The 24,013-nt window shown below is 42.1% G+C and overlaps 1 protein-coding gene across 5 annotated transcripts in view; it reads left to right on the plus strand.

The window, feature by feature from the left end:
• Positions 1–24,013, plus strand: part of MACF1 (microtubule actin crosslinking factor 1) — a 343,697-nt gene that overhangs the window by 204,541 nt on the left and 115,143 nt on the right. For 4 of the 5 annotated variants that reach the window (XM_069586902.1, XM_069586911.1, XM_069586919.1 and 1 more), the window contains 13 exons: positions 360–553; positions 1,655–1,817; positions 2,556–2,639; positions 5,385–5,492; positions 5,676–5,774; positions 7,377–7,529; positions 7,835–7,923; positions 10,243–10,378; positions 14,096–19,450; positions 19,979–20,128; positions 21,463–21,678; positions 21,766–21,915; positions 23,726–23,959. In XM_069586902.1, the coding sequence (XP_069443003.1) occupies positions 360–553; positions 1,655–1,817; positions 2,556–2,639; positions 5,385–5,492; positions 5,676–5,774; positions 7,377–7,529; positions 7,835–7,923; positions 10,243–10,378; positions 14,096–19,450; positions 19,979–20,128; positions 21,463–21,678; positions 21,766–21,915; positions 23,726–23,959 (7,131 nt within the window). The remainder of the gene's footprint in view (positions 1–359; positions 554–1,654; positions 1,818–2,555; positions 2,640–5,384; positions 5,493–5,675; positions 5,775–7,376; positions 7,530–7,834; positions 7,924–10,242; positions 10,379–14,095; positions 19,451–19,978; positions 20,129–21,462; positions 21,679–21,765; positions 21,916–23,725; positions 23,960–24,013) is intronic. The other variant, XM_069586928.1, reaches the window with a different exon arrangement.

Genomic DNA, 24,013 nt, shown 5'->3' on the forward strand with positions numbered 1-24,013 from the left:
TTGATGCTCACAAGCAACTCTGTGAGGTGGCTAGAGGAGGGAATTTTACCTCTATGTGCAGATAGAATACCAAGATTCAGATTGGCTAAGTGGCTTGTCATGGTTTCATAGCTTATACGTGGTGGAGTCAGGTTTCAAACACTCAAGTTTCAAACAGGTTTCTTGCACTTTTCGCTACTGGTTGCCTAGTGTGCCTAAGGACTATGGAGGCATTTCTGGCGCAAACACGGTAGAGTCTGGGTTTGAATCACAGATGTAACATGGAGCCAGCTATAGACAATAACTCGTTTTGTTCCTTAGTCTGAGTCATTTTTATCATGGAATATATTTAACCTGTTGCTCTGCTTGTGTTTTTATAGCACTGGCTTAGTGATGCGAAGGACAAGAATTCAGTGTTTTCAGTCCTGGATGAGGAAATCGGCAAGGCCAAGGTGGTGGCAGAGCAGCTGAGCCGTCTGACCCCAGAGCGAAACCTGGATTTGGAGCGCTGTCAGGAAAAAGGTTCCCAGCTACAAGACCGTTGGCACCGGGTCATTGCCCAGCTCGAGACCCGGTGAGTGATAGCCCCACTCTTTTCTTCTCTAGGGTTCAGAAACTAGGTTTTAAATGAAAATAGAGTTATTTCTGTGTATGCTTATTTAAAGGCAGAGATTGGTCAGAATGTTGTCCAGAATGTATACTGTCACTTAATTTCACACTGTCACTTAATTTCTACCCCAACCTGGCTGATTCCTGCCTTTAAGTAAGCATACGCTCACTGACCAGGGAACAGCTGTGTCCCCTGCAGTGGTAGCACGAGCCTTAACCACTGGACCACCAGGGGATTCTCTAGCTTTGATACTTAATGTGAGTCATTATTCATAGTGGGGCTTTGCAGAATTTCTTGCTTCCTTTTCACTCGCTAATTTAGTGTTTTTATCTGTTACTTGAGGTTCTGTTTTTGATGACTCATTTGAATAGGGAAGACAGAAAACCACCTATCTGAGGCCAGGCTAGTTAGGAAAATATATAGGGAGGGGGGTGATAGAGACTCATGTAAGTTTGGATTAATTCTCTATAATTGAATTATCATCCCAAGGCTGCTGCTAAGTCGCTTCAGTCGTGTCCGACTCTGTGCGACCCCAGAGACGGCAGTCCAGCAGGCTCCCCCGTCCCTGCTAGTGAGACTAATAAAAGTGGTATAAGAAGCTGTTACTGGAATTAACAATAACTACTATTTTTCACCCACTCTACCCCTACTTTTCTCCCCAAGAAACTACAGTGAGTCATAAATCATGGCTGTACACTCTGACAGGTCCTCTATCACCAGGAGACCAAAGTGTACAGGCAGCACTACCTTATTGGCAACCCCAGTAATCCTTGGCAACATAGGTGAAAAAATTGACAAGGATTATCACAGGATGCCAGGCTTCAAAGCAGTTTCCAGGTCAGCAGGGCATGCCTGGTTTCCACTTACTTCTCACCCACAGAATGCTGGGTAGATGCATAGCTCCCACTCAGTGTTGCATTGCTGTTCCCTCGAAATACAGATGTATTCATTCCTCTGTGGTCAAGCTCAGCTGGAGGCATGGCTGGGCTAAAGAGGGAACTGCCTTGTTTACTTAGTTGTATTTATACTAAGATATCTGATAGCAGTTTCCCTTTGCTTCTGCAGCCAATCTGAGCTAGAAAGTATCCAGGAAGTCCTGGGAGATTACCGAGCCTGCCATGGAACTCTCATCAAATGGATTGAGGAAACCACTGCCCAGCAGGAAATGATGAAGCCAGGCCAGGCTGAGGACAGCAGAGTACTCTCCGAGCAGCTCAGCCAGCAGACGGTGGGTGTGGCATGACCCAGTGGAAGTCGCAGTTAACTTCCCCCCAAATGTCAAGACATTCTGAGCCCCTTCTGAAAAGGGTTCAGGCAGAATGGTCACTGGATACTGGTTTTGCATTAGGACCTTCCAAGATTGGAAGGCCCCTTCCAATCCTGAGTTCCCCCGAGTATATATTGAAAGCACTAGATGGTCAATATTGCATTTTGTTTTGCTAGGGTTAGAATATAGAAAATGAAAACCCAAGGAAGCTATGAGTTGAAGAAAATTATCTCATTCAAAGCTGTTTTTATATGTTGGCATTTTGAGGGATTTTTTTTTTTTTTTGGCTTCCTTACTTGAGCCAATTACTTAATCTCTTAGTATTCTGCTTTCCACAGCAGTGAAATGCATATCATCCATTACTTGTTCAACTGCCCTTATGAGGTTTTTGTAGTTAGGATTAAATGAAATGATACATGTAAACTACTTAGAACAGTGGCTTTCAAAGTGTTGACAGCCAGAGTAGCAGCTTCAGCATCACTTGGGAACGTTAGAAATGAGAGTTCTCAGACTCGAACCGAAATCTATCGAGTCAGAAACTCTGGAGATGGGACCCAGCAATCTATGTTTTATCCAGTGTTCTAGGTGATTCTGACAGAGCTAAGGTTTGAAAACCACTGCCGTAGAACATAATAAATGCTTACCTGTTTCGGTGATGATAATGACAATGATAAAAGGTTGTGATGTTTTGGTTCCTAGGAGCTGTTTGCAGAAATTGAGAGAAATCAGACGAAACTGGACCAGTGTCAAAAATTTTCCCAGCAGTACTCCACCATTGTAAAGGTAATGCTGCCAGTCCTAAAAGTAACATAAAAAGTCTCCAGCTTGAAGATCTGCGTGTCACTGGAGGTTTTGTTTTTGGACAAGCTAGCAGATCTCTTCTGCTCCATCTTTAAGTTAATGCAGGTGTGTTTGTCATGGCACATATTTGGGGATGCTCAGAGAGGTATCAGACAGAGATGAGTTTCAAGGAGTCTCCATTTGACTCCTGAATGGGTGAATGACAGGCCTCTTAAACTTGCCATGTGAAAAACAGAATGTTTGGCTTTTCTTCTCAACACACTTCTCACTGTCTTGCATATCTCAGGAAATAGTGTCATCATTTTCCTTACTGCTGAGGCAAAAAAAGCCCAAAGAGTCATTCTTCATTCTTCTCTTCACCTTAAACCTTATGTTTAATAGCATTCTGGGACCTAGTTGGGTCCATCTTGCTGTGCTCCCGGATCTGACTGCGCCTCAGCGCCCCTTCCCCCTGCCACCGCCCCCCCCAGGTTTGCATCTAAGTGAAGAACCTTCTGGAACTGCTCCAGTGCTCTGAGCTGCTCTCTCACTTCTGCTCCTGCCCACTCAGGCTCTTTTCCCACACAGAAGCCAGACTCACTTTGTAAGAACGTACCGCATGTCGTGGAACCTCAGACACTGTTGATTATGAGTTGCGTTACTTTACACACTGCCCAAAAGGGGGAAACTCCACCAATTATTGCCAATGCCAAGTGAGACATTTTCCAATTTTAGCGATACTAAAATGTGAGGGAAATGTGTACCTTGCCATAGCTGAAACATGATAGATTGGATCCTGTCACTCCTGCTTGGTACTGTCTCATGACTTCTTGTCATACTCATACTGAAATTCTAAATTCTTTTATAGTTTATCAGGCTATGCAAGATCTGGCTCCCTACTCCCTATTTCTCTGATAAGGTCTTTAAAGAAAACTGACCTGAGATTCTTCTATACTGATTTGTTTATCATGTGCCTTCCCACTAGAATGGAAGTTCCAGGGGAGCGAAGTTTTTTCTGACTTGTTCCCCACTATGTGTGTAGCACTCAGAACAATGACAAACACATAGTAGGTGCTCAGCAAATAGTTTTTTAATGCATACATTTCTTTAGTTAATAACAGGAGACTTGGTATCACAAAGAATTGGGTTCAAATCCTAGCTTTGCCATTTTCCAGGCTTAAGACTTCGAGCAAACATTTACCCCTTAGAGTTTCTGTTGCTATGTCTGCAAAATTATGAATAATAGCTACCTCACTGAATGGTTGCAAAGATTAAATGAGATAATTTATACATAGGACAATACCTCAAAATTAAAATACATTCAGTAAATGGTAGCACATACTTTTATTTTTATTAGTATTTGGTTGTTACTACGACTGTGCTAAGTCGCTTCAATCGTGTGTGTCTCTTTGTGACCCCATGGACTGTAGCCCACCAGGCTCCTCTGTCCATGGGATTCTCCAGGCAAGAATACTGGAGTGGGTTGCCATGCACTTCTCCAGGGGATCTTCCTGACCCAGGGATCGAGCCGGTGTCTCCTGTAGCTTCTGCATTGCAGGCAGGTTCTTTAGCACTGAGCCACTGGTGAAGCTTTTTTTTTTCTTCAATAGACTGCTTAAGCACTCATTCAGTATTTTCCTCCTGCCTAGAATTTTCAAAGTTGACAACAGAAAGCAAAACATTCCAGGCAAAAGGAACTTCATAATTAAAGACACAGAGGAATAAAATACAATGATTATATGAGGAAATAACAAATTCTAGCTATCCTGGTATAGCTAGAAATTGTAGCATACATGAGAAACAGTGATTATGAAAACTGAGAGAAGAGATTGGGATCAACCCATGAAAGGCCTTGTTCAGTTCCTTTGTCTTTACCGTTTATTCTTGCTCCTCAAAATGTGGTCTTTGAACCAGGAGCATTGGGATCACTTGGGAACTGGTCAGAAATGCATAAACTGCATTTTAACAAGATCCCCAGGTGAAAGTTGATATTTGAGGAGATCTGCTCTAAGTCATTGAAAACTTTCCAAACAGGGAAATGAAGTTATCTTTTTGACTTTAGAAAAGTTATTCCAGTAGCATGACAGAAAATAAATTGGAGGTGAGAGTCTAAGAAGGAGAATAGGAGGCTGTTGCAGCGTCATGTGAGCCAGGAAGAGGGCCTGGACCAGGGCGGCACTCTGAAAACTGCAGAGGAAGTGACACAATAGCATGGCAACAGGGAAAGAGCATTAGTTTAGGGATGGATGGAAGACTGATTCCAGTCCTGACTCTGTTGCTCACCCGCTGAGTCAATTAGGGAGACTCACTTCCTGTCTCTGGGCCTCAGTCACCCTGTATGTGAGATGAAGGATACGGTCAGCACTCAACAAATTGCCAACTCAGGAGTCTGCAGACCTGACCCACAGGCTAACTCCAGCTTGCCTGCCAATTTTATATGGCCCATGAGAAAAGGCTATTAAAAAAAATTAATAATAATACCTCACAACACATGAAAATTATATGAACTTCAACTTGCAGTGTCTCTAAGTTGTGTTTTATCATACGCAGCCACACTCTTTCCTTTAGTTGCTGTGTGCGGCTGCTTCCACTTGCAGTGGCAGAAGTGAATAGATGGTACGGCCTTTTCAGAAAGTTTGCTAACCTCTGTGCTAGAGGATCATCACCGTGGAAACGCTGCGGTGCTACTGCATGGTGTGTGTGAGCCCTAAGCCCGGCGTAAATGCAGTTCCGTGTCTTCCTTCCCAGGACTATGAATTACAGCTGATGACATACAAGGCCTTTGTGGAATCGCAGCAGAAATCCCCGGGCAAGCGCCGTCGCATGCTCTCCTCTTCAGATGCCATCACGCAAGAGGTGAAAGGAGGGGGTGGGCAAGGATGTGTACACTGGCCTCAAGGAAGGATTTGCTCATCGGGGCCTTATGATTTGATTACTGTTGAGCATGTGACTTCATGAAAACTTCCTCTTTTTGTCAACTATTTAAATTGACTTTTTTGGCAGATAACTTATCTAAATTGTTTTTTTTTTGAATCATAGTTCATGGACTTAAGGACTCGCTACACAGCACTGGTGACCTTAACAACTCAGCATGTAAAATACATTAGTGATGCGCTCCGGCGGCTAGAGGAGGAGGAGGTGAGGACAGCTGGTTCTAGATCATCTTGAGAGTAGAATAAAAAATCCTGTACCTCATCTGTCAAGATTTAAAATGCACACACAGCTGACGTCCATTGTGTACTTTTCCCATGAAGTTGCTGGGTGCACTGCACCAGCAAAATAAAGAATTCTTGTACCCATGGGAACACAGGGTTAGGTTCCTGCCAACTTTTGGTCAGTGGATAACATACAACCTGGTTTTATGTGTGTTTTTGTTTAAAAGCACTTTACCTAATACCTGTGTGCTAAGTCGCTTCAGCCGTGTCTGACTCTGCTACCCCGGGGACTGTAGCCCACCAGGCTCCTCTGTCCATGGGATTCTCCAGGCAAGAATACTGGAGTGGGTTGTCATGCCCTTCTCCAGGACTTTACTTAATAAATCTTGCTGATTCACTAACACTGAACTCATATCTAAGAGAAGCATAACTCACACCTGAACAAGTCTTATTAAAGCACATTTTCTCTCTAAGGCACATGACAACCTTCTAGTGAATAATGAGGACTGACTGTCTTGTGTCCAACACTCCCACTTCCAGGGTTTGTTATTATAGAAACATTATAAGCTTTAAGAAAGAGCTATGGGGGCTTTCCCTGGTGGTCCAGCGGTTAAAACTCTGTGCTTCTACTGTAGGGAGCACAGGTTCAGTCCCTGGTGGGGGAACGAAGATCCCACATGCCCCGTGGTATGACCAAAAATAAATAAAATAAATTTTTAAAAAAAGAAAAAAAGAGCTGTGAAGAGAGATCCTTAATAAAGCATAATTTGTTAAAGGAAATATTGGAGCTATCCAAATTCCATATGATAGAATGCTATGAAACTGTTAAAAATAATGAAATAGATTTAAATGAACTGACATAGAAAGATACTTATAATACATTATTTGAAGAGAAAAAACAAGTTTGAGTTCTATGTATAATTACGATTTCAGGAAAAACAAGAGTGTGTACCGCAGAGGTACCAAATGAGCGTAAAAACAAGTTTAGAAATATTCTGTATCAAACTCCTGAGGAAATGAGGTTAAAGGGACATATATTATGCATCTCAGATTGTTTGAATTTGTTGTAAAGAGTATGCAGTCTTTCTGTAATTATAAAAATCTGTGTTTTTGCAAAATAAGTTTACTCATATTCAACAACTCTTACAAAAGAAATGCTCTTGGAAACATTAACCTGTGCCAACTTTTGCCTACATAAGTTGTCCAAAGATTTTCTTTATGTCAGTACATACCTCATTTAATCTCTGTAGATGTCCATCTCTTCACTTGAAAATCTAAGAATTATGAAAATAAGATGCTGTATGTGAAGGGCTTCTTAAAATTAGTAAATAACTATTGACTGCACATCCCATAGGAAAATAGCATGCTTTTCTAAGAAAAGTGCCAACCTAGGTATAATGAACTTAGCTATTAGTATCACACAGGCACTGGTGAACAATGGTGTGGGTGGGATAAATTATGTTTAACTTGGGGTTATTGGAGCAACTGATTGAGGTAACTTTCATGTCTTTATTTTAGGAACCCTGAATCGGGCCTGTCTAGTAAGACATTGACCAAGATACTGATTTTCTATTTCTTCTTCTAGAAAGTGGTAGAGGAGGAAAAACAGGAGCACGTGGAGAAGGTTAAAGAACTTTTGGGCTGGGTATCTATCCTAGCGAAGAATACACAAAGCAAAGCTACCTCACCCCAGACCAAAGAACCAACAGACATTGAAAAGGCCATTTTAGAACAACAGGTGAGTGGAAGGTCCCTCCATCACTGCCTTGGTAGCATAATATGAGATTGCTCATTAGGTGGGATAATATAAGGTACATATGGGCCACTCAGGAATGATTATTATCTCAGTAAATGTTAGCTTCCAGGACTTAAAGAAACTGAAGAAGTCATCTTCTTTGTGTTTCTGCTTTCTAAATCACTCTAGATAGTGGTGATGAAAATCTTACCTAAGCTAGGTTTTTTTCCCGAGGATTTTATTTTAAATGACTTTGGATTCTTCAGTTTCTTGGCCTCTGAAGTTTTCTCTTTTCTTCTACTGCATAGGTTCTGGCAGAGGAGCTGACAACCAAGAGGGAGCAAGTCTCTGAGGCCGTTAAAACTTCACAGATCTTCTTGGCCAAGCACAGTCACAAGTGAGTCATAAATGAGACACAATGGCACGTGTAGAGGACTGGATCTTACTGACCAAAACTCAGGGTCACGATGAGAACTCAGGCTGGAGAAGTCAAGGTGGCAGGAGTCAGATTAGGAAGAACTTTGTAGTCCATGCTGAATTTGCATTTTATGTGTCAGGAGGGCTTTTGAACCTGATCAGGCTGTTCATAAAGGTTTCTAGAACAATTTCGTGGAGAATGGATAGACACGAGGCACGAGTAGAGGCCTCAGCGAGCAGTTAAGAGGCTGTTCTGACAATACAGGCAAGAAATGATGAGGTGGAGAAGAGACAAAGATTCAAAAGATATTAAGGATGATAAACTTACAGGGCTTTGTGACAAATGAAAATGATCAGGTATAACTCCCAGGTTTCTGGCTTGGGCCACTGACATTTGGTGATGCTGCTAAATGAGTTAGGGAATACAGGAGAGGGTGTGGCTTGAGGGGTAAGAAGGCCACTTTAGTTTCAGATATTATGAATCTGAAAAGCCCACAGGACATCAGAGGATAAACCTCTAATTTGTATTTGAAAGACCCTGATATATTACTTATGCCTCAAGTGGTTCCACTAAAGTTGTCCAGTGGCAGCTATATGTGTAAATTTAGAATTTATGAGAGAAATTTGAAGTGATAGAGATTAGCATAGTAAAAACCATGACTGGATTATCTTACAAGGGTTCAAGGGCTTCTCAGCCTATAAAGGAGCCTTAGAGGAGTAAGGGGAAATTATGAGTGAAACCTCAGAGCCCAGGGGAGAACACAATTCCGAAAAGAAGGAAATGGTCAAAAGTCAAGTAAAGTAAGACATGGCTATTAACTTTGGCATGTTGGAAGTTTTTGGTGACTCTGGTGAAAAGTTGGGGGATGATGTCAGATTTAGAGGAATGGGGAGCTCGTGAGGCAAGGAAGGTAGTGGGTAGGGAAATTAGACTACTCTTCCGAGGAGCTTGTTGTGAGAAAGGAGAGAAATAGTAGACCAAATACTCGGAGCAGAATTTATCATCAAGAGAGAGTTTTTTGTTTTTGTTTTTGTTTTCTTAAAAGATTGAAGGGACTTAACTGTGTTTATGGACTCTTGAGTCTCAAGGCCCAAAAGGGAGAGAAAAATTGATATCATGGAAGAGGGGTTGCAGAGGATGTAGAAGAGGATAAAATCCATCTGTGGGTAGAAAGTACAGACCTCAGTAGGAGTTGAGGCAGCTTTTCCTCTGAGGTCTGGGGAAAAGGAGATTAGGGAAGATATGGATACAGGTAAATATACCAGAAGTAAAGTCAGAAATTAAGAGAATTAGTGCCCAGTGGTCTGTATTTTCTCTTTGAAATAGGTAAAGAGGTTGTTTGCTGAAAGTTAGAGTGGGCGCCCAGAGGATTGTCAGGAAGCATTGAAGTCTGGTAGTGGTTGGACCAGGAGGACTTCTACATGATTTTGGAATCCCCCCACTAGATACACTTGGTCTGCAGGTGGGATCAGAGAAGTCAAAGGGTTTGATTGATCTGGGTTTGGAGTCTTGTTAGTGAGGAAAGGGTGCAAGGGTAACAGTGAGGGATTGATCGAGAAGGTGGACTGTGTGGGCTTTAATGAGAAGAAAAGATAATAGATGGATTAAGAGAAATGGAGAGGTCAAGGAAAGTTTGGTAAATCGACAGGTAGTTTTAAGATGAATCATAAGATTCAGTCTCAGAAACACAATGTATCGATAGAATGAGAAAAGGAACTTGCAGAATTCACCAGAGTCAAGAAAAGGGTCTGAAGAAAATCTGGTAAAATACTAAAGTTTGGGAAAGTTGGGTAGTTAGGTAATGAGTAAATGAGTTTGCTGTATCCTCTTTTGTCTCTTTAAGATATTTCATTTTTAAAAGAGAAGAGATATGAGTAAAGGAAGAAAGCTAGCCAGGTAGGATTATAACCAGAAGTTATAATCAGATAGTAGATTCTTGAAGTTTAAAATGTCAGAAGTGGAATAGTTTTAGAGAATGGGAGCATCTAAGTATGGATGAGGCTGAAGTGGCCTGCAGGCCATTTGGATTGGGAGGTTTGCTGGACTACAGGTATAGAGTGTCAGATAATTGGTGGTATGAGCATTGACATCAGCAAGAATCATGACTCAGTCTGAGACAGGAAAACCGTGAGCTAGATGCCAAAGTGTTCAGTGAGTATGGGAGACTGACCAGGTGATCCATCATAAACAGTGACAAAGAAGAATACTATCCAAGGGGGAGACGTCATTTTGAAACAATAGAGGAGAATTGGGGAAGAGGTCTTTCTCTAAAGGAGCTTTAAATGCTTCATCTTCTAGGCTGTCCGAAAAAGAGAAAGAACAGATATCTGAACAATTGAATGCCCTCAGTAAGACTTACCATGACCTTTGTGAAGGTTCAGCAAACCAGCTTCAGCAACTCCAGAACCAGCTGGCCCAACAGACAGAACAAAAGGTACTTTGAGTTTTTCTCTCCAGGTGTTGGAAAGGTACCTTGGGAACAGTATGACTGCAGCTTTGCTGATTGAGAGTCATGATCACTAGCTTTCCATGACCAGTGTGACTTAATTTTTAACCTCACCATAGCAGCCATTTGTCTCGTGTTTCTTTACTGGGGTTCCATGATGTGTTGGTCAGTCAGAATCACTAGAAGGTGCATATGGCTAATCCTTTAGACCTGCTTCACCATTGTGTCATCTTGCATTTTGTGGCAGACCACAGTCAAGGAGAACCTGAATTTTGTGTCATATTTGATGAGAAGGCAACATGGTTACTCTGTGGCATTGTCACTCAAAAGACAGCAGGGAGTTCTGAATATTGGGAAGGAAAGGCAGTGGACCTCTTCCCTCTGCCCCCCATACTTTTTTTTTCCCTATCTACTAAATAAATGAGAAATGTCAATTTCCAAAACAAACTGGTGAATTAGCTGCACTGACTGAGACGCTGGTTCCCCTTATCCATAGTCACCCCATCATGTGACATCTTTACCAGTTACCACCGTGTTCATTGCCTGGACTACATGGAAGTTGTTATGTTCCTGCTGGTTGTCCTGAGTTCTTCCTGGATACTTGTGTGTATATGTAAACTTACCATATTATATACATGTGTCTCTGGGACATATATGTGTGTTTGCCTGCTTATTTCCTATGTTGTGAAGCAATGGCCAAATTCTGTGAGGCAATTTAAGCTCCTGTGGCAATCAGATTTGGTCTAGACAATGCTCAAAATGATATTTAGGCAAAATATGCTTTGACTGTGATCCTGAAATGTGTATAGCAGGAGCTGGAGTTATAAAGGCCACAATGTAGAACCGGCTGTGATTTATTTGAGAGCAGATTTCCAAAATGAACGTGCTGGTTTAGCACTCTGTTTGTGAGGTAACCCACTTCTAATGGCTCATTGCTTCACCATATACGGGAGTACATGAAGAGTTTTAACATAGTTGCTTGCTGAGAACACCCAGTTCTCATTTTGAAAGGTTAAGAAAGGGGAGAAGGAAAGCAAGAGAGTCGAGCTGCTGAGCACCTCTACATTGAGCATGATGTGCCCCTGTTACCGTTTGTGTGTTTCATGTGAAGTACTGTTCTGATTAACTGACATCCTTGCTTACAAGTTTAACTAACCCTTTGGAGTTTAAGCACAAATGCACAAAGGGAAAAGAGGACGACCTGTTTGGGGTTCTTTTTTGCAAAAAACAAACAGTCGCATGCTGGACGCTAACACCAAGCTTACACTGTGTGTGCGATACGGCTGAGCTGCTCCATAAGGCTCTCTCTCTTATCTGCCCAAGGCACACCCTGCAACTCTGGTAAGTAGAGCCTTTTATGTTTTCTTTCCTCTTCTCCCTCTATCGTCTTCTGCTCGTGTAGGTCAGAATGCTCGTGTTTGGTGGGGCCGAAATGAATTTCTCTGGATCATATCCCAGCTCAGTGATTCTTGCCTGTCCTCCAATTATGAGGGTGTTAGAAGGAACAGTCTTTTCTCTTTGGCTAGACTGTGGACCTTTTTCCAATACAAGCATGTCTGAGGGTCTATGAACTCACAGAAGAAATTAGACATCTCTCAAAGAATCTCTTTCTTTGTCATATTGTCTGCTTCTGAATAGCCTTTATATGAATTTTGTAAATGGAATTTTTCATATATTTCAGAGTCGCATACCACAGTGGGATTTTCCCTTCAGTCCCTACAGACCAGATAGTTAGTAGATTCACATAACATACGTTTACCTTATGCAAGTTAAACTCTACATCCTGGGTCAAAAAACAAAAGGAGAATGAAGAATAACACATAATATTTTAAATAGTGTGAAGAATTCTCAGTTATTCCATTATTTGAACAAACATAGTACGATGAAGATGCAGCCCAGATCTGGTTCCTCATCTGCTACCTATTCTCCATCTCTGATATTATGCAGCTAATCCAGCTTGAAATTCTAAGGGCATATTCTTAAAATCTGGGCAAAGTAGGTTAATGATTTTAAGGATTTCCTTACTGTTTATCAGTTTATTCATCAAATGTTTCTTGAACTGCTGATACTAGTCCTAGACATCCAATGGGCAAAGCACCTACTTTCATGGAATTTGCTTCTCACCGAGACAGAAATGAATTGCATTATATGGGAGGCAAGGAGGTGACTGACAGTTGTTTCAGTAAAATCTTCCATGGATAAGGACAAATAAGTAATACTGATCAAAGAGGGACAGATATAAGCATGTATGGAAGATGAAGATGCTGAACACTAACAAGAGGAAGTAGAAAGTTGGAGAGTGATAAAAGCGATGTGTTCTCAGTGGTAAAATACTTGAATGACTTAACTTCTGAATAACATTCTGCCTAGAAAGGCTTCAAAATAGGAATTCTTCACAAACTGTTTTGAGGCTTTTTTATAAGGATGGTGTTGACAGTGTATAAGGCTGGCCTTATTCTGTGTCCTTAGTACTGAACTCCTTTGTAAGATGGAACTCTACTGTGCTTCCTCTTTCTGCTCCCCTGGATCTATCTGACTGCAAGAAAGTAGAGTAGCTTGCAATTTAGAGTCAGTCCTTGGTTTGATTCTGGAACTCACTTGTTTTGTGACCTTGGACAAGTTACCTAATCTCTGTGTACCTCATTTTCTTATCCGCAGACTAAAAATTAATTGCCTTCATAGGATTGTCGTGAGGATTAAATGTCACTGCTTAATAAATATTTTAAAGTGAAGTTGCTCAGTCGTGTCCGACTCTTTGCAACCCCATGGACTGTAACCTACCAGACTTCTCAGTCCCTGGGATTTTCCAGGCAAGAGTACTGGAGTGGGTTGCCATTTCCTTCTCCAGGGATCTTCCCGACCCAGGGAGCGAACCTGAGTCTCCCGCATTGTAGGCAGACGCTTTACCCTCTGAGCCACGAGGGAAGCATATAAATATATTAAGTGCCTAGTAAATAGTAGCCATCATTGTGACGACTGTATTACCTGTTCTAGCCTGGACTAGAGGAAAATTTATTAGTGGTTTCAGAGTCAAGGGACCTTTGTCTGCTCCTTCCTTGACTTGCTGCTTCCAATTCCTAGAGCTAATTTAACTCAGAGCTGTTGCCATGGCAAATGCTAGCATTGGCCACCAAAAATGTGGCCACCCTAGTTGCTCAACACCTGCCTGAGTAACATACACAGGGCCATCTATGGAGCTGCACAGCTGTTGTGTGGCTCTTGGGCTGCGTATATCTGTCTTCTGACCCCATGGACTGATCCCGCTGAACTCCTCAGCAGGGAAGTGCTACTTCAAGAGTCTTCTGCATGGATTGCAACCCTGAGAAGTTGTTATGTGAGGTCGAATTCTCACTTTGGGGGAACTGGTATGTCTGTAAGAGCCTTTTTGGTGATTTAGTCTTAGAAATAGCTGTCTCCTCACTTTCATTGCTTGCTACTTTGTAGAGCTTGTCACTCAGATACGCTTAATGCTACCATCCCTTGGGTACTCTGTAGATTTCTGTCTATGTTAAACATTCTATAGGTTAGAAAAAATCTTTTTTAGCATTAACACTTGCCAGGCTTCAGGATGTTTCCTACAGGTTGGGGCTCATCTCAGGCTGGGTTTTTCTTGTGGTCGGAATTTGATATACTGTAGTTCTTTGAATGACTCCTTTCAACAATTGTGCTTCTCTGATTCATTGTTCTTTTCATTTTTTCTTGTAGGGCTGCAGAGCAGTGGCTGGGGTGATTGACCTAGGCACAGTGGAGATATTTCCCATCTTCAGAGCAATGCAAAAGGGCCTCATTGACCAAGACACAGGCCTGGTGCTCCTGGAATCCCAGGTTATCCTGTCTGGCCTCATTGCCCCTGAGACCTGTGAAAAGCTGTCTTTGGAGGAGGGCCTAGCCAGAAACCTCATTAATCCTCAGATGTACCAGCAGCTCCAAGAGCTACAGGATGCCCTGTCCTTAATCAGCAGGCTCACTGAAAACAAAGGCCCTCTTTCTGTGGCAGAAGCAATTGAAAAGAAAATAATCAGTGAGAAAGTTGGACTGAAAATCTTAGAAGCTCACCTGGCAACTGGAGGTTTCAGTCTCCCCAATGATGAGAACTGTATTAACCTAGAGGAGGCTTTTCACCAAGGCCTCATTTCTGCATGGCTTCACTCAGGGTTAGAGTCCCACCTGAGATCATCCAAGAACTTGATAGACCCAAACACAGCTGAGAAAATAGATTTACTGGATCTGATGCAGAGATGTATTGTCCACCAGGAATCAGGATTGAAATTGCTGCCTGTCAAGCAGTTGGCAGGGGGAATGGTGAGCTTGAAATCAGGCCGGAAGGTTAGTATTTTCCGTGCCGTTCAGGAAGGGCTCATAGATAGGCAGGTTACTGTCCGGCTGCTGGAAGCTCAGCTTTTTGCTGGAGGCATAGTAGATCCAAGAACAGGACACAGACTTACAGTGGGAGAGGCTGTGAGACATAACTTGATTGACCAAGATATGGCCTGTGCTCTCCTCATAAGGCAGCTTCAGACAGGAGGGATCATAGATACTGTCACTGGGCGTAGGCTGACAGTGGATGAAGCAGTGAGCCATGATCTGGTAACTGCTAAGATTGCCCTTGTGATTCTGGAGTCCCTTTGGTCATTCATGGGGTTGCTATGGCCTGAGTCTGGAGAGATTCTCCCAATTACAGATGCCCTGGAACAAGGTATTGTGTCTACAGAACTAGCTCATAAAATCCTTAGTGACCGACAGCATATTAAAGCCATATTTCTACCAGCAACTACAGAGATTTGGTCCTGGGAAAAAGCAATTGAAAATGGTATGTTAGACAAAAGTCTTGCTAATAACTTGAAGTCAGTTTGCATCCCTGATGTGATGCCCCACATGCAATTAGCAGACTCTTTAGAACAAGGCAAGTTGAACACAAATCCTGGAGCGGCAGGTGTGCTGTGTAGCACAGGCCAAACCGAGGGTGCCACAAGCCACAACGAGAAGCTGCTGTTTCAACTGATGACTCACAGCTATATTAACGTGAGGGATGGGCAGAGGCTGCTCCTGTTGGACAATGAGCTGATAGGGGCACTAACAGCAAGAGGTGATCAAACAGGTCCTTCAGAAGTGTTTGGAAGTGGGCATCAGAGGCTAGAAGCTGCTGAGAAATTACAAGCAGTGAATGTGAAAATGACGGAAACTTTCTGCGATGAGCTGAGTGTGAGGTCACATGAGTTCCAGTTTTCTTCTCAAAGCAAAGAAGATGCCGATCAGGTGAATTGCACTGAAGCAAAAGGCGAAAAGATCGTTGTAGAAACAGAATGCTCTTCTATAGAGAACCCCCAAATGGACCTGTTTGTAGGGCAACAAAAAGTGGGAAATCCAAATGTTGATACTTTGAAGGTCATAGATAAAGTCAAATCAGAGTTTAAAAGACAGTTGTTTGATACCAAAAAGGAAGAACAAATAGAAGTGTCTACCAGAGAAAATGTCAATAGAGAATTTCTCCTTACAGTACCTCTTGAGAAAGCAGAGGATGTGACTGTGGTGGAGGACAAAACCCTGCTTTCTGCTGAGTCACTGAAAGAAGAACGGCAGATTCTCAGAAGGACTTCCTCGATGGGTCAGAAAGAGCAAGCAGACACACTTGAAACTGAGTGTCCTCTAGGTGAAACTGGAAGACCTCTCATAAAAGCCCGAAGCAGAAAGTCACAACTTCAGGTCGTGAAAACTCTAGCTTTAGAATCGGAACTCAGGTCTGAAAAGGATAAGAATATTCAGTCTCTGGACAAGAAGAAAGCATTAAGTAAGTCACCTCTGGGTAGGGATGACCATCCACAAAGTCCAGAAAGTCTCAGTGTGGCAGGCGGTAGCAGGATGATGACAGACAAGGAAGCTGATGGCAGTGAAACTCCCCTGCCAGGCAGTGCTGCTTCAGAATTGCTTGAGGAGGCTACCTTGAGTACACTAGCTGCACAATTAGTAGAGGGCGGTATCCTTCATGAACAGACAGGCCAAAAGCTCTTACTAAGTGAAGCAATAGCCCGAGGCCTTGTGCCCAGTCACACTGCTGTGAAACTTATGGGAAAGATGAACATGTTTCGGGGATTCTTTGACTCTCAGACCTGCGAGTCTTTGACAACAGAAGAAGTCATTGATGAAGGTCTGATGGATGAGAAGTTGTTGCACAATGTCCTTGTGGCAGACAAAGCTATAAGTGGTGTCTTAGACCCTCATACCCACACGCTGTGCTCTGTGAAGGAAGCAGTTGCCACTGGACTTCTTGACACAGAAACAGCCACCAGAATTTTAGAGGGGCAGGTGGTGACTGGTGGAATCATTGACCTGAAACGAGGCAAAAAGGTTTCAGTAACTTTAGCCTCAAATCTTGGCTTGGTGGACAGTGCTGACCAGCCAGAGCTTATAAAACTGGAGAAAGCTTCCAAAGGCAGAGATGCTGAAAACACAGTTAGGGAGAGATTAATTAGCTTACAAATGGAAACAACTGGAATTATGGACCCTGACAGCAAAGCCCCTCTAACAGTCATGCAGTCCATTGACAGAGGACTTTTGGAGAGAGGTGAGGCCATTCAGTTGTTGACAAAGCAGGTGGTAGATGGAGGTATCATTCACCATATATCTGGAGTGAGACTTTCTGTTGATAATGCCTTTAAGCATGGCATCATTGATGAAGACTTAGCCAAGGAACTCAGAAAAGTTGAGACCTTAAGCCTCCGTCAGTTCTCTCATCCTGAAACAAAGGAAACTATTTCCCTCTCCGAAGCCATGAAATTAGATCTTGTAACGCCGGACCTGAAGAGAGAAATCCAAGAAATGCAGGCCTTCGCTGGAAGCTTTGTAGATCTCATTTCTGGTCAGCAATTGACCCTGGCAGAAGCTGAAAAGGAAGGACGATTAACTAATAAAGCAACACTGTCTTCAGAAATGATGAATGGGATTATAGATCCTGAGAGTTACAGAATTGTTCCCTATTCAGAATTAGTGAAAAAGTGTAAAATTGATATTGAATCTGGGCAAAGATATCTAGAAGTAATCCCCTTTTCAGACATTAAAGATGGAGCGAGTGACAAAGTACTTACTTTGTCTCAAGCAATTAAGCTTGGAAAAGTAGACTTTGCAGCTACGCTGAAGGTTCTGGAAGCCCAGGCAAATGCTGGGGGAATCATAGACCCTGCCACAGGAAAAAGATTAACATTGGCATCAGCTCTGGAACAGAAATTAGTAGATGAAAACATGGTCAGAATTATTGCATCTCGGCAGGTATTGGATGGAGGAATTATTGACATATTCACTAATCAGAGAGTGACTTTAAAGGAAGCTATTGAGAAAAGACTTATCAGTCCTGAACTGGCAACTATAATCCAAGTAGATACATTTAAGTCTGGTGATCACCAGGCTCACATTGAAAAGCAAGATGGAATTGAAGTATGTGAAATAAAGAAGGAATTTCTAAGAAAGGGAATGTTAATTGCTCATAGTCAGCCTGCTGAAATGAGTTGTGGTAAAGGAGAAAGTGAGAAATTATTTCAAATTGAAAACCAGTCTGCACAAAAAAACATTGACGTGAGAGTTTCTAATGGGGAGGAGGCAAACAAGAGCAGGGAAATTTCATTAAAGGGATTGGAATACGATGACCAAAATAAGAGATCTTCTCCAGATACTAAGGAATCTTTGGGGGTCATAATTCCTAGTGATGGTAAAGGTAAATCACTGGGCCAAGATTCAGAGACATATCTTCAATCAGAAATTTGTGATTTTAACCCCAAAGAGGTGGCTTATACAACTATGGGAGAAAATACAAACAAAGAGCAAGAAATTATAGTACAAACAGAAATTATTTCTCATATGAAACAGCCTGTACCAGGTCTAGATTCTAAAGAAGTAAGGGAAAGCCAAGGAGGAATTATTTCAGAAGCGCAAGAGTCAAATCATGAAACTTTAGACAAATTGCTAATTCAGCAGGTTATACCGAAACCAATGAAAACCACGGAGAAGGGGAAGAGAGGGAAGAAGACTGTAGAAGAACACGTCAAGACCCGCAGACCAGCAGCTCTTTCAGAAGAAAAGCTGAATCAGGAAACTGCCACTAGTGATGATCAGGACTCCAGTGTAGAGAATCAATGTATGGAGATAACTGCACGGGAAAAAGGGAAGGAAACTGACAAGGATCTGGGCTTTTCTGTTGTTGGTGAAACTGAAGACTCTTCTTCCCAAATAAAACCCAAAGGAATTTCTGTAAGAAATCAAGATGCTTTAACCTCCTTCAATTCTAATCAAGTCAGTGAATCTCAAGAAATTATTGTTGGGATCTCCTCTTTGATCCCAAGGCCTGAAGGATTGCACTACCAGGAACTGGTTGGAGGAGTCCAAGTTGCAGACACAGCCGCAGTTTTCACAACAGACAAGTCTTTCCAAGGAACCACCAGACAGGAGGCCAATTATCATCAAGATTCTTGTGTTACTTTTAAGATTAGGCAAACCAAAGATCTGACTTTCTTATCTAATGAATATAAAGAAAAATCATACCAAGAAGTACCTTTTGACTCAACAAGCACTGTTAAATTGGAAGAAATTAAAGTAGGCTCCAAAGAAGTCAGTAATCTGGAATTCTCAGGCAGAAAGGACCTTCATCCTCAGGACAACAAAAGTGATCGTGAACATGGCAGAATTCTTGACTCTAAAATAGTGACAACTCAGGAAATACCTGGAGAGGAATCTCTACGAATGTCAAATCTTATAGTTACAGGTGCAGAAGTAGGGTCCTTTGAAGGCATAGTGACTCAGAGGGTTCCCAGAGTCTCGGTGTCCCTTCTCCCAGAGAAGCTGTCCAGAGAGGTGTCTCACAACGATAGTACAGGACAGCAGGAAGCCACCATTAGTCCTATTCCAGACACCAGTGAAGAGGAGATGGTGCCCCCAGTATCATGCCCAACAATGAAAATGGATGAGAAGACACCACAGGGGAAGCTCAGAGCGAGCCCTGGCAGTGAACAGACCCCCTTGATGACTGTACCAGGGGGAGCGAGTGTGAACCCGGAGCCCTTCAGAGCTACTAAAGTAAGTTACCCAGTGGTGTATTTGTGCGTGTGTATGTACTTGTTATGGCTAATTTCATGCTAAAACTCTTGACTGGATACTGAGTTTTCATAGGTATGATTAATTGTGTATATACATCTACTTAAGGACAACGAGAGGATTCTCTAAGATATAACTTAGTTTATTGTCATCTGTTTGTAACATAATTGTTGGAAAATTAGGTAGTAGCCCTGAATGTCTTTCCGAAATTTGCAAGGGTATCATTGAAGCTAAGTTAAAATACTGAGGTTATGGTACCTGAAGTCAGAAGAGGTTTTTGCTAAAATGATGCTTATAGATTGATAATCTTCAGCTTGTGCTCCTTGAGGAAATTAATGAATTGCTTTTCTGTCTATTGATTTGAGACAATTTAGATAAAATAACACAATTTATTTCATTCCATGCAATGTGTAGTAAAAATTTCTATTCTGTTCAATGACCCTTTCTGCTTTAAAGGCAGACTTAAAGGAGAATGTCAGATTTGAGTGAGTTTTCTTTTTGGCTCCACAGAATGTATTTACCCGGCAGCTCTGCCTAGAACATGATGAGAAGTTGGTATCCTATCTGTCTCTTTTACGGGACATTGAAATGAGGACCAAGCAGATTCAACCTCTAGAGCTCAACCTGGCAGAGCTCCAGGATCTGCTGTGTCAGGCCAAGGTAGGTTCCCAGAGACTTCCTCCAGGCCCATCAGCTTGGGAAAGGAGAGAAGACACCACAAGAGAAGCTTCTGAAGAAAGAAGAACATGTTCAAAAGCGCTGCTATTTAATGGACAAAAAGTAGATTTGAAATAATTAGAGATCTATGAAGGACAGCATGGGGTACTAGTCTCAGAAACCAAAGCATAAGAGACTCAAGGGAGTATTAGAGACAGTGGGCAGGATTAGATACTGGTCAGCAGTATTAGATACAGTAGGGGGACTGAGTACAGTAAAGACTAAAAGTGGGATTCAGTGGCTGAGAGTCACCGGGCACCCTGATAAGAACAGCTACAGTCTAGTGATGGGATATAAACCAGATTGCAATGAGAATAAACAGAATGTTGGAAGGTGGAGACAATTAATGTAGGTCATGCTTTCCAGAAGCTTGGTAATGCAGGCAAGGAAAGAGAGAGAGGACGCTAGCTAGAGGAGATGTATTGGAAGAGGAATGTTTTGAGTGGATTTTTAGGCTAAGGAGAAAGAACCAGTAGAAAAGGAGAACTTGAAGTTAGGGAAGAGAATAAGTGATCACTGATGGAATGAGGTCCCTGAGACATGGAAAGACGCAGACACAGACAGCCTTGAGTGGGAGGAGGAGTAACTCCTTCACTGCAGCTGGAGGCTGAGCATTGTCGCAGGGTTGGAGTTGTGAGGAGCACAGAGATTGTAGAGGTTTACCAGCTCTCTCTGTCCCGAGGATGGCCTTGGGCAGGATGGCTGAAGGGGAGGTGAGGATGATGCCCAAAGAACTACCAGGCTCTTCTAGAGCTTGTTTCTGGCTTTTCTGCTGAGGAGCAGAATATTGAGGAATAGCTGGGTAGAAAAGCTGGCTTGGGGTATTTTTATGTTCTTTGGTTCCACGTGCTTGAACTTCAGAGTGGAAGAGTTGTCCTTTGGTTGACTTATTGATTGCATCACATTATTTAAAGCATAATGACACTCTTGGAGAGGTAGCAAGTTATAGAGCAAGAAGCATTGCCCTGAGTCAGAAAACCTGATTGCAAGTCTGGGCTCTACTGCTTATCAGCTGGGTGACCTCAGGGAAAAACAAATTCACATTTTTAAGCACTGAGGCATCTGTCCTATAAATTCAGGATTATGATGTCTGCTCTGCCTCCTCAAGAATGATTAATTGTGAGAACAACAGAAAAACTAATGAAGGTCTATAAAAACATTTTATAAGCCCTAAAGCCTGTGTAAACGTGGTGACAGAATAATGTGTTTATAGGTGATTCTAAGACAGCAAGATTTCTAGTCTTGATTTTGGAGGTAACTCCACTTTATGCCCTCAGGTATTAGACAAGGAGCTAAAGGATCTGTCCAAGGTGGTGAGCCAGGAATTAGAGTGTGTGGATCAGATTATCATCAACCAGCCTCAGGAAGTCCCAGCTCAACTGCTGAAGGCGCTAGAAAAAGATGCCAAGAATCTTCAAAAGTCCCTCAGCTCTGTGAGTGATACCTGGGGTTCCAGACTGCTCCACCTCCAGAGTGCCTTGGAAGGACAGAAGGTAGCTTCTTGTTTTTATTTACAAAGGCTCACAGAGTCTGGGCAGGCTTGGAGAGTTTTATCATCTAACTTGCCATTTATTTCTTAGACTAGAGTGTTAAATCAGTATGAACAGCTAGAAGGCAGACTTCAAGATCTGAGAGCCTGGGTTGGCAATACCCATGCTATTCTGAACAGCAAGCAATATGACAGTGAAACGGATGCGGACAGCCTGAATCACCGCCTCCAACGGTGTGAGGTGAGCGCACCGCCAGCTCTCAAGCATGTTTTATTTGCCCTTTTGTGTTATCTTAATTTTATGTCTCTGCTAGGCAGACCAGTATCTGTACTTGCCTTTCTTAGAAAGTGTGACTTTCCATTTGAGAAATAAAAAGTCTTTGTGAACTTTTCCTGTAAAGGGCCAGATAGTGAATATTTTAGGTCTTGCCTGTGACCTGTTTCTGTGGCAGTTGTTCATCTCTGCTGCAGAAACATGAAAGCCGCCATACAGCAGCATATGAACAAATGGTTGTAGACATATTGCAGTAAAACTTTATTTACAACACCGGATGACGGGCAGGTCTGGCTTGGGGAGTGTAGATGATCAACCCCTCGTGTTGAGAGGTGGTTTTCTTCTTGTTAAACTTCAAGTTAATTGATTCTTTTTTGTAAGTCAGTGAGAGAAAAAGTTAAAGATTCTGAGATATATTTGAGCTGAGGATTCTCCTGCCCCCAACGCTGTTGTTTCTTTAGAATTATACTTAATATCAGATAATGCTCACACTGGTTTAGCTACCCTCTGCTATAGCTATTCCTCTCAAATTCTTTCTGAAGTTAGAGCAGGACTAGAGATGTTCCCTCCTATTCCAGCCTCTCCCAGTCTTGGGAGGTACAGACCTAAATGCTGTCTGTGGTCAGGTTTCCCTTGTATGCATCCTTGCCCCTCTTTATCTTACAAGAGTTGACTTGCCTTCTGCTTTTGTACCCTTTAATCCAAATACACCAATGGAGGAATGAGTAGCAGACTTTGTTCACTGACAAGAGTTTTGAAAGAAGCAAGGGTGACAAAAATTCCTGTGACATAGTATGAAATATAAAAACACAGAGCACCTCCTATATTGGTGTCCTTGCCTAGTTATAAATTATATGGATTCCATTATGGGGAGAGAGCCACAGTCTAAGCCTCATTTTCCTAGTGAGTTTCCCAAATCCATGTGTGCACAGACAAAGGAAGTATAGTCATATGATAAATATGCAGGTAGTCTTCCTAAAAGCCTGCTTTGCAGGATTGCTGACTGCCCCCAATTTCAAAGTGATGGACATGCAGATATCTTACTTGTTTTTATGGTTTTTTAATTGCATCCAGTATAATATGGGTAATGATTACTAAAAGTTTGTGGGAATATTGCATGCTTTTTAATTGTCTAAAAGCAGGTAAATTCTAGTGTTTAGGCAGTTTTTTACTGCTTTATCTGACTGTAATCCTTTACAGTTTTAAAATGTATAATGTGTTTAACATTTTTGTACAGTTTTAAATGTATAACATATGTAACTATTTAAAAGTCAAATTTTAGTGAACCACTAAGAAATTGAATATTTTCTTATTTCTGGCTTACCAGTATCTCAGGGCTAGACAAATACAAATAGTTATTTGAACCTAATAAAATACAATTAGATCTGTCTCAGACCAAAAATTCATGCTATGCTTTCCAAAGTACAGCATGTTTTCACAGATACTTGGGATTAGCAGTGCTATAATTCTGTTAATATAAATAATGGAAAGTATAGTGCATTTAGAAATCAGTGGTTGATTTAATTTACTGTTCCTTTAATTATAGTTAAAGGAAACCTAGCTATAATATGTGAGGACTCTGGAGAGGCCAGAAGTGAGAGAGACTTCCATTGTGGGTTGGCCCTAGAAATAATCAATAATCAGTGTCACTTTTAAAAATACAGGAAATTAACTTCTGTTTGATAATGTTGATTCTTTGATTAGAACCAATAGTTTCTGCTTCTATAGAGAATTAGAAGTTTCTTTTCTCTTTTCTTCCTTTGCCCATTTCCCTTAGGACTTGAAACAACCCCTGGCTGAGAGGAAATCTCAACTGGATGCACTTGCCTTTGATATTCAGTTCTTGATCTCTGAGCATGCCCAGGACTTGTCTCCTCAGCAGAACCGGCAGATGCTAAGGCTTCTGAATGAACTGCAGAGGTCCTTCCAGGACCTTGTAGAAGAGACTGCAGCTCAGGGGGATGCCTTGCGGGACCGTCTTCAACAGATGGAGCAGGCTGCCCAGGTCAAGGTCAGACTGAACCAGCGGCTGGGCTCAGTTGGTCCCTGGGATGTCCTCTGTCTT

The sequence above is a fragment of the Ovis canadensis genome, chromosome 1 (genome assembly GCF_042477335.2).
Source record: "Ovis canadensis isolate MfBH-ARS-UI-01 breed Bighorn chromosome 1, ARS-UI_OviCan_v2, whole genome shotgun sequence".
Classification (NCBI taxonomy): domain Eukaryota; kingdom Metazoa; phylum Chordata; class Mammalia; order Artiodactyla; family Bovidae; genus Ovis; species Ovis canadensis.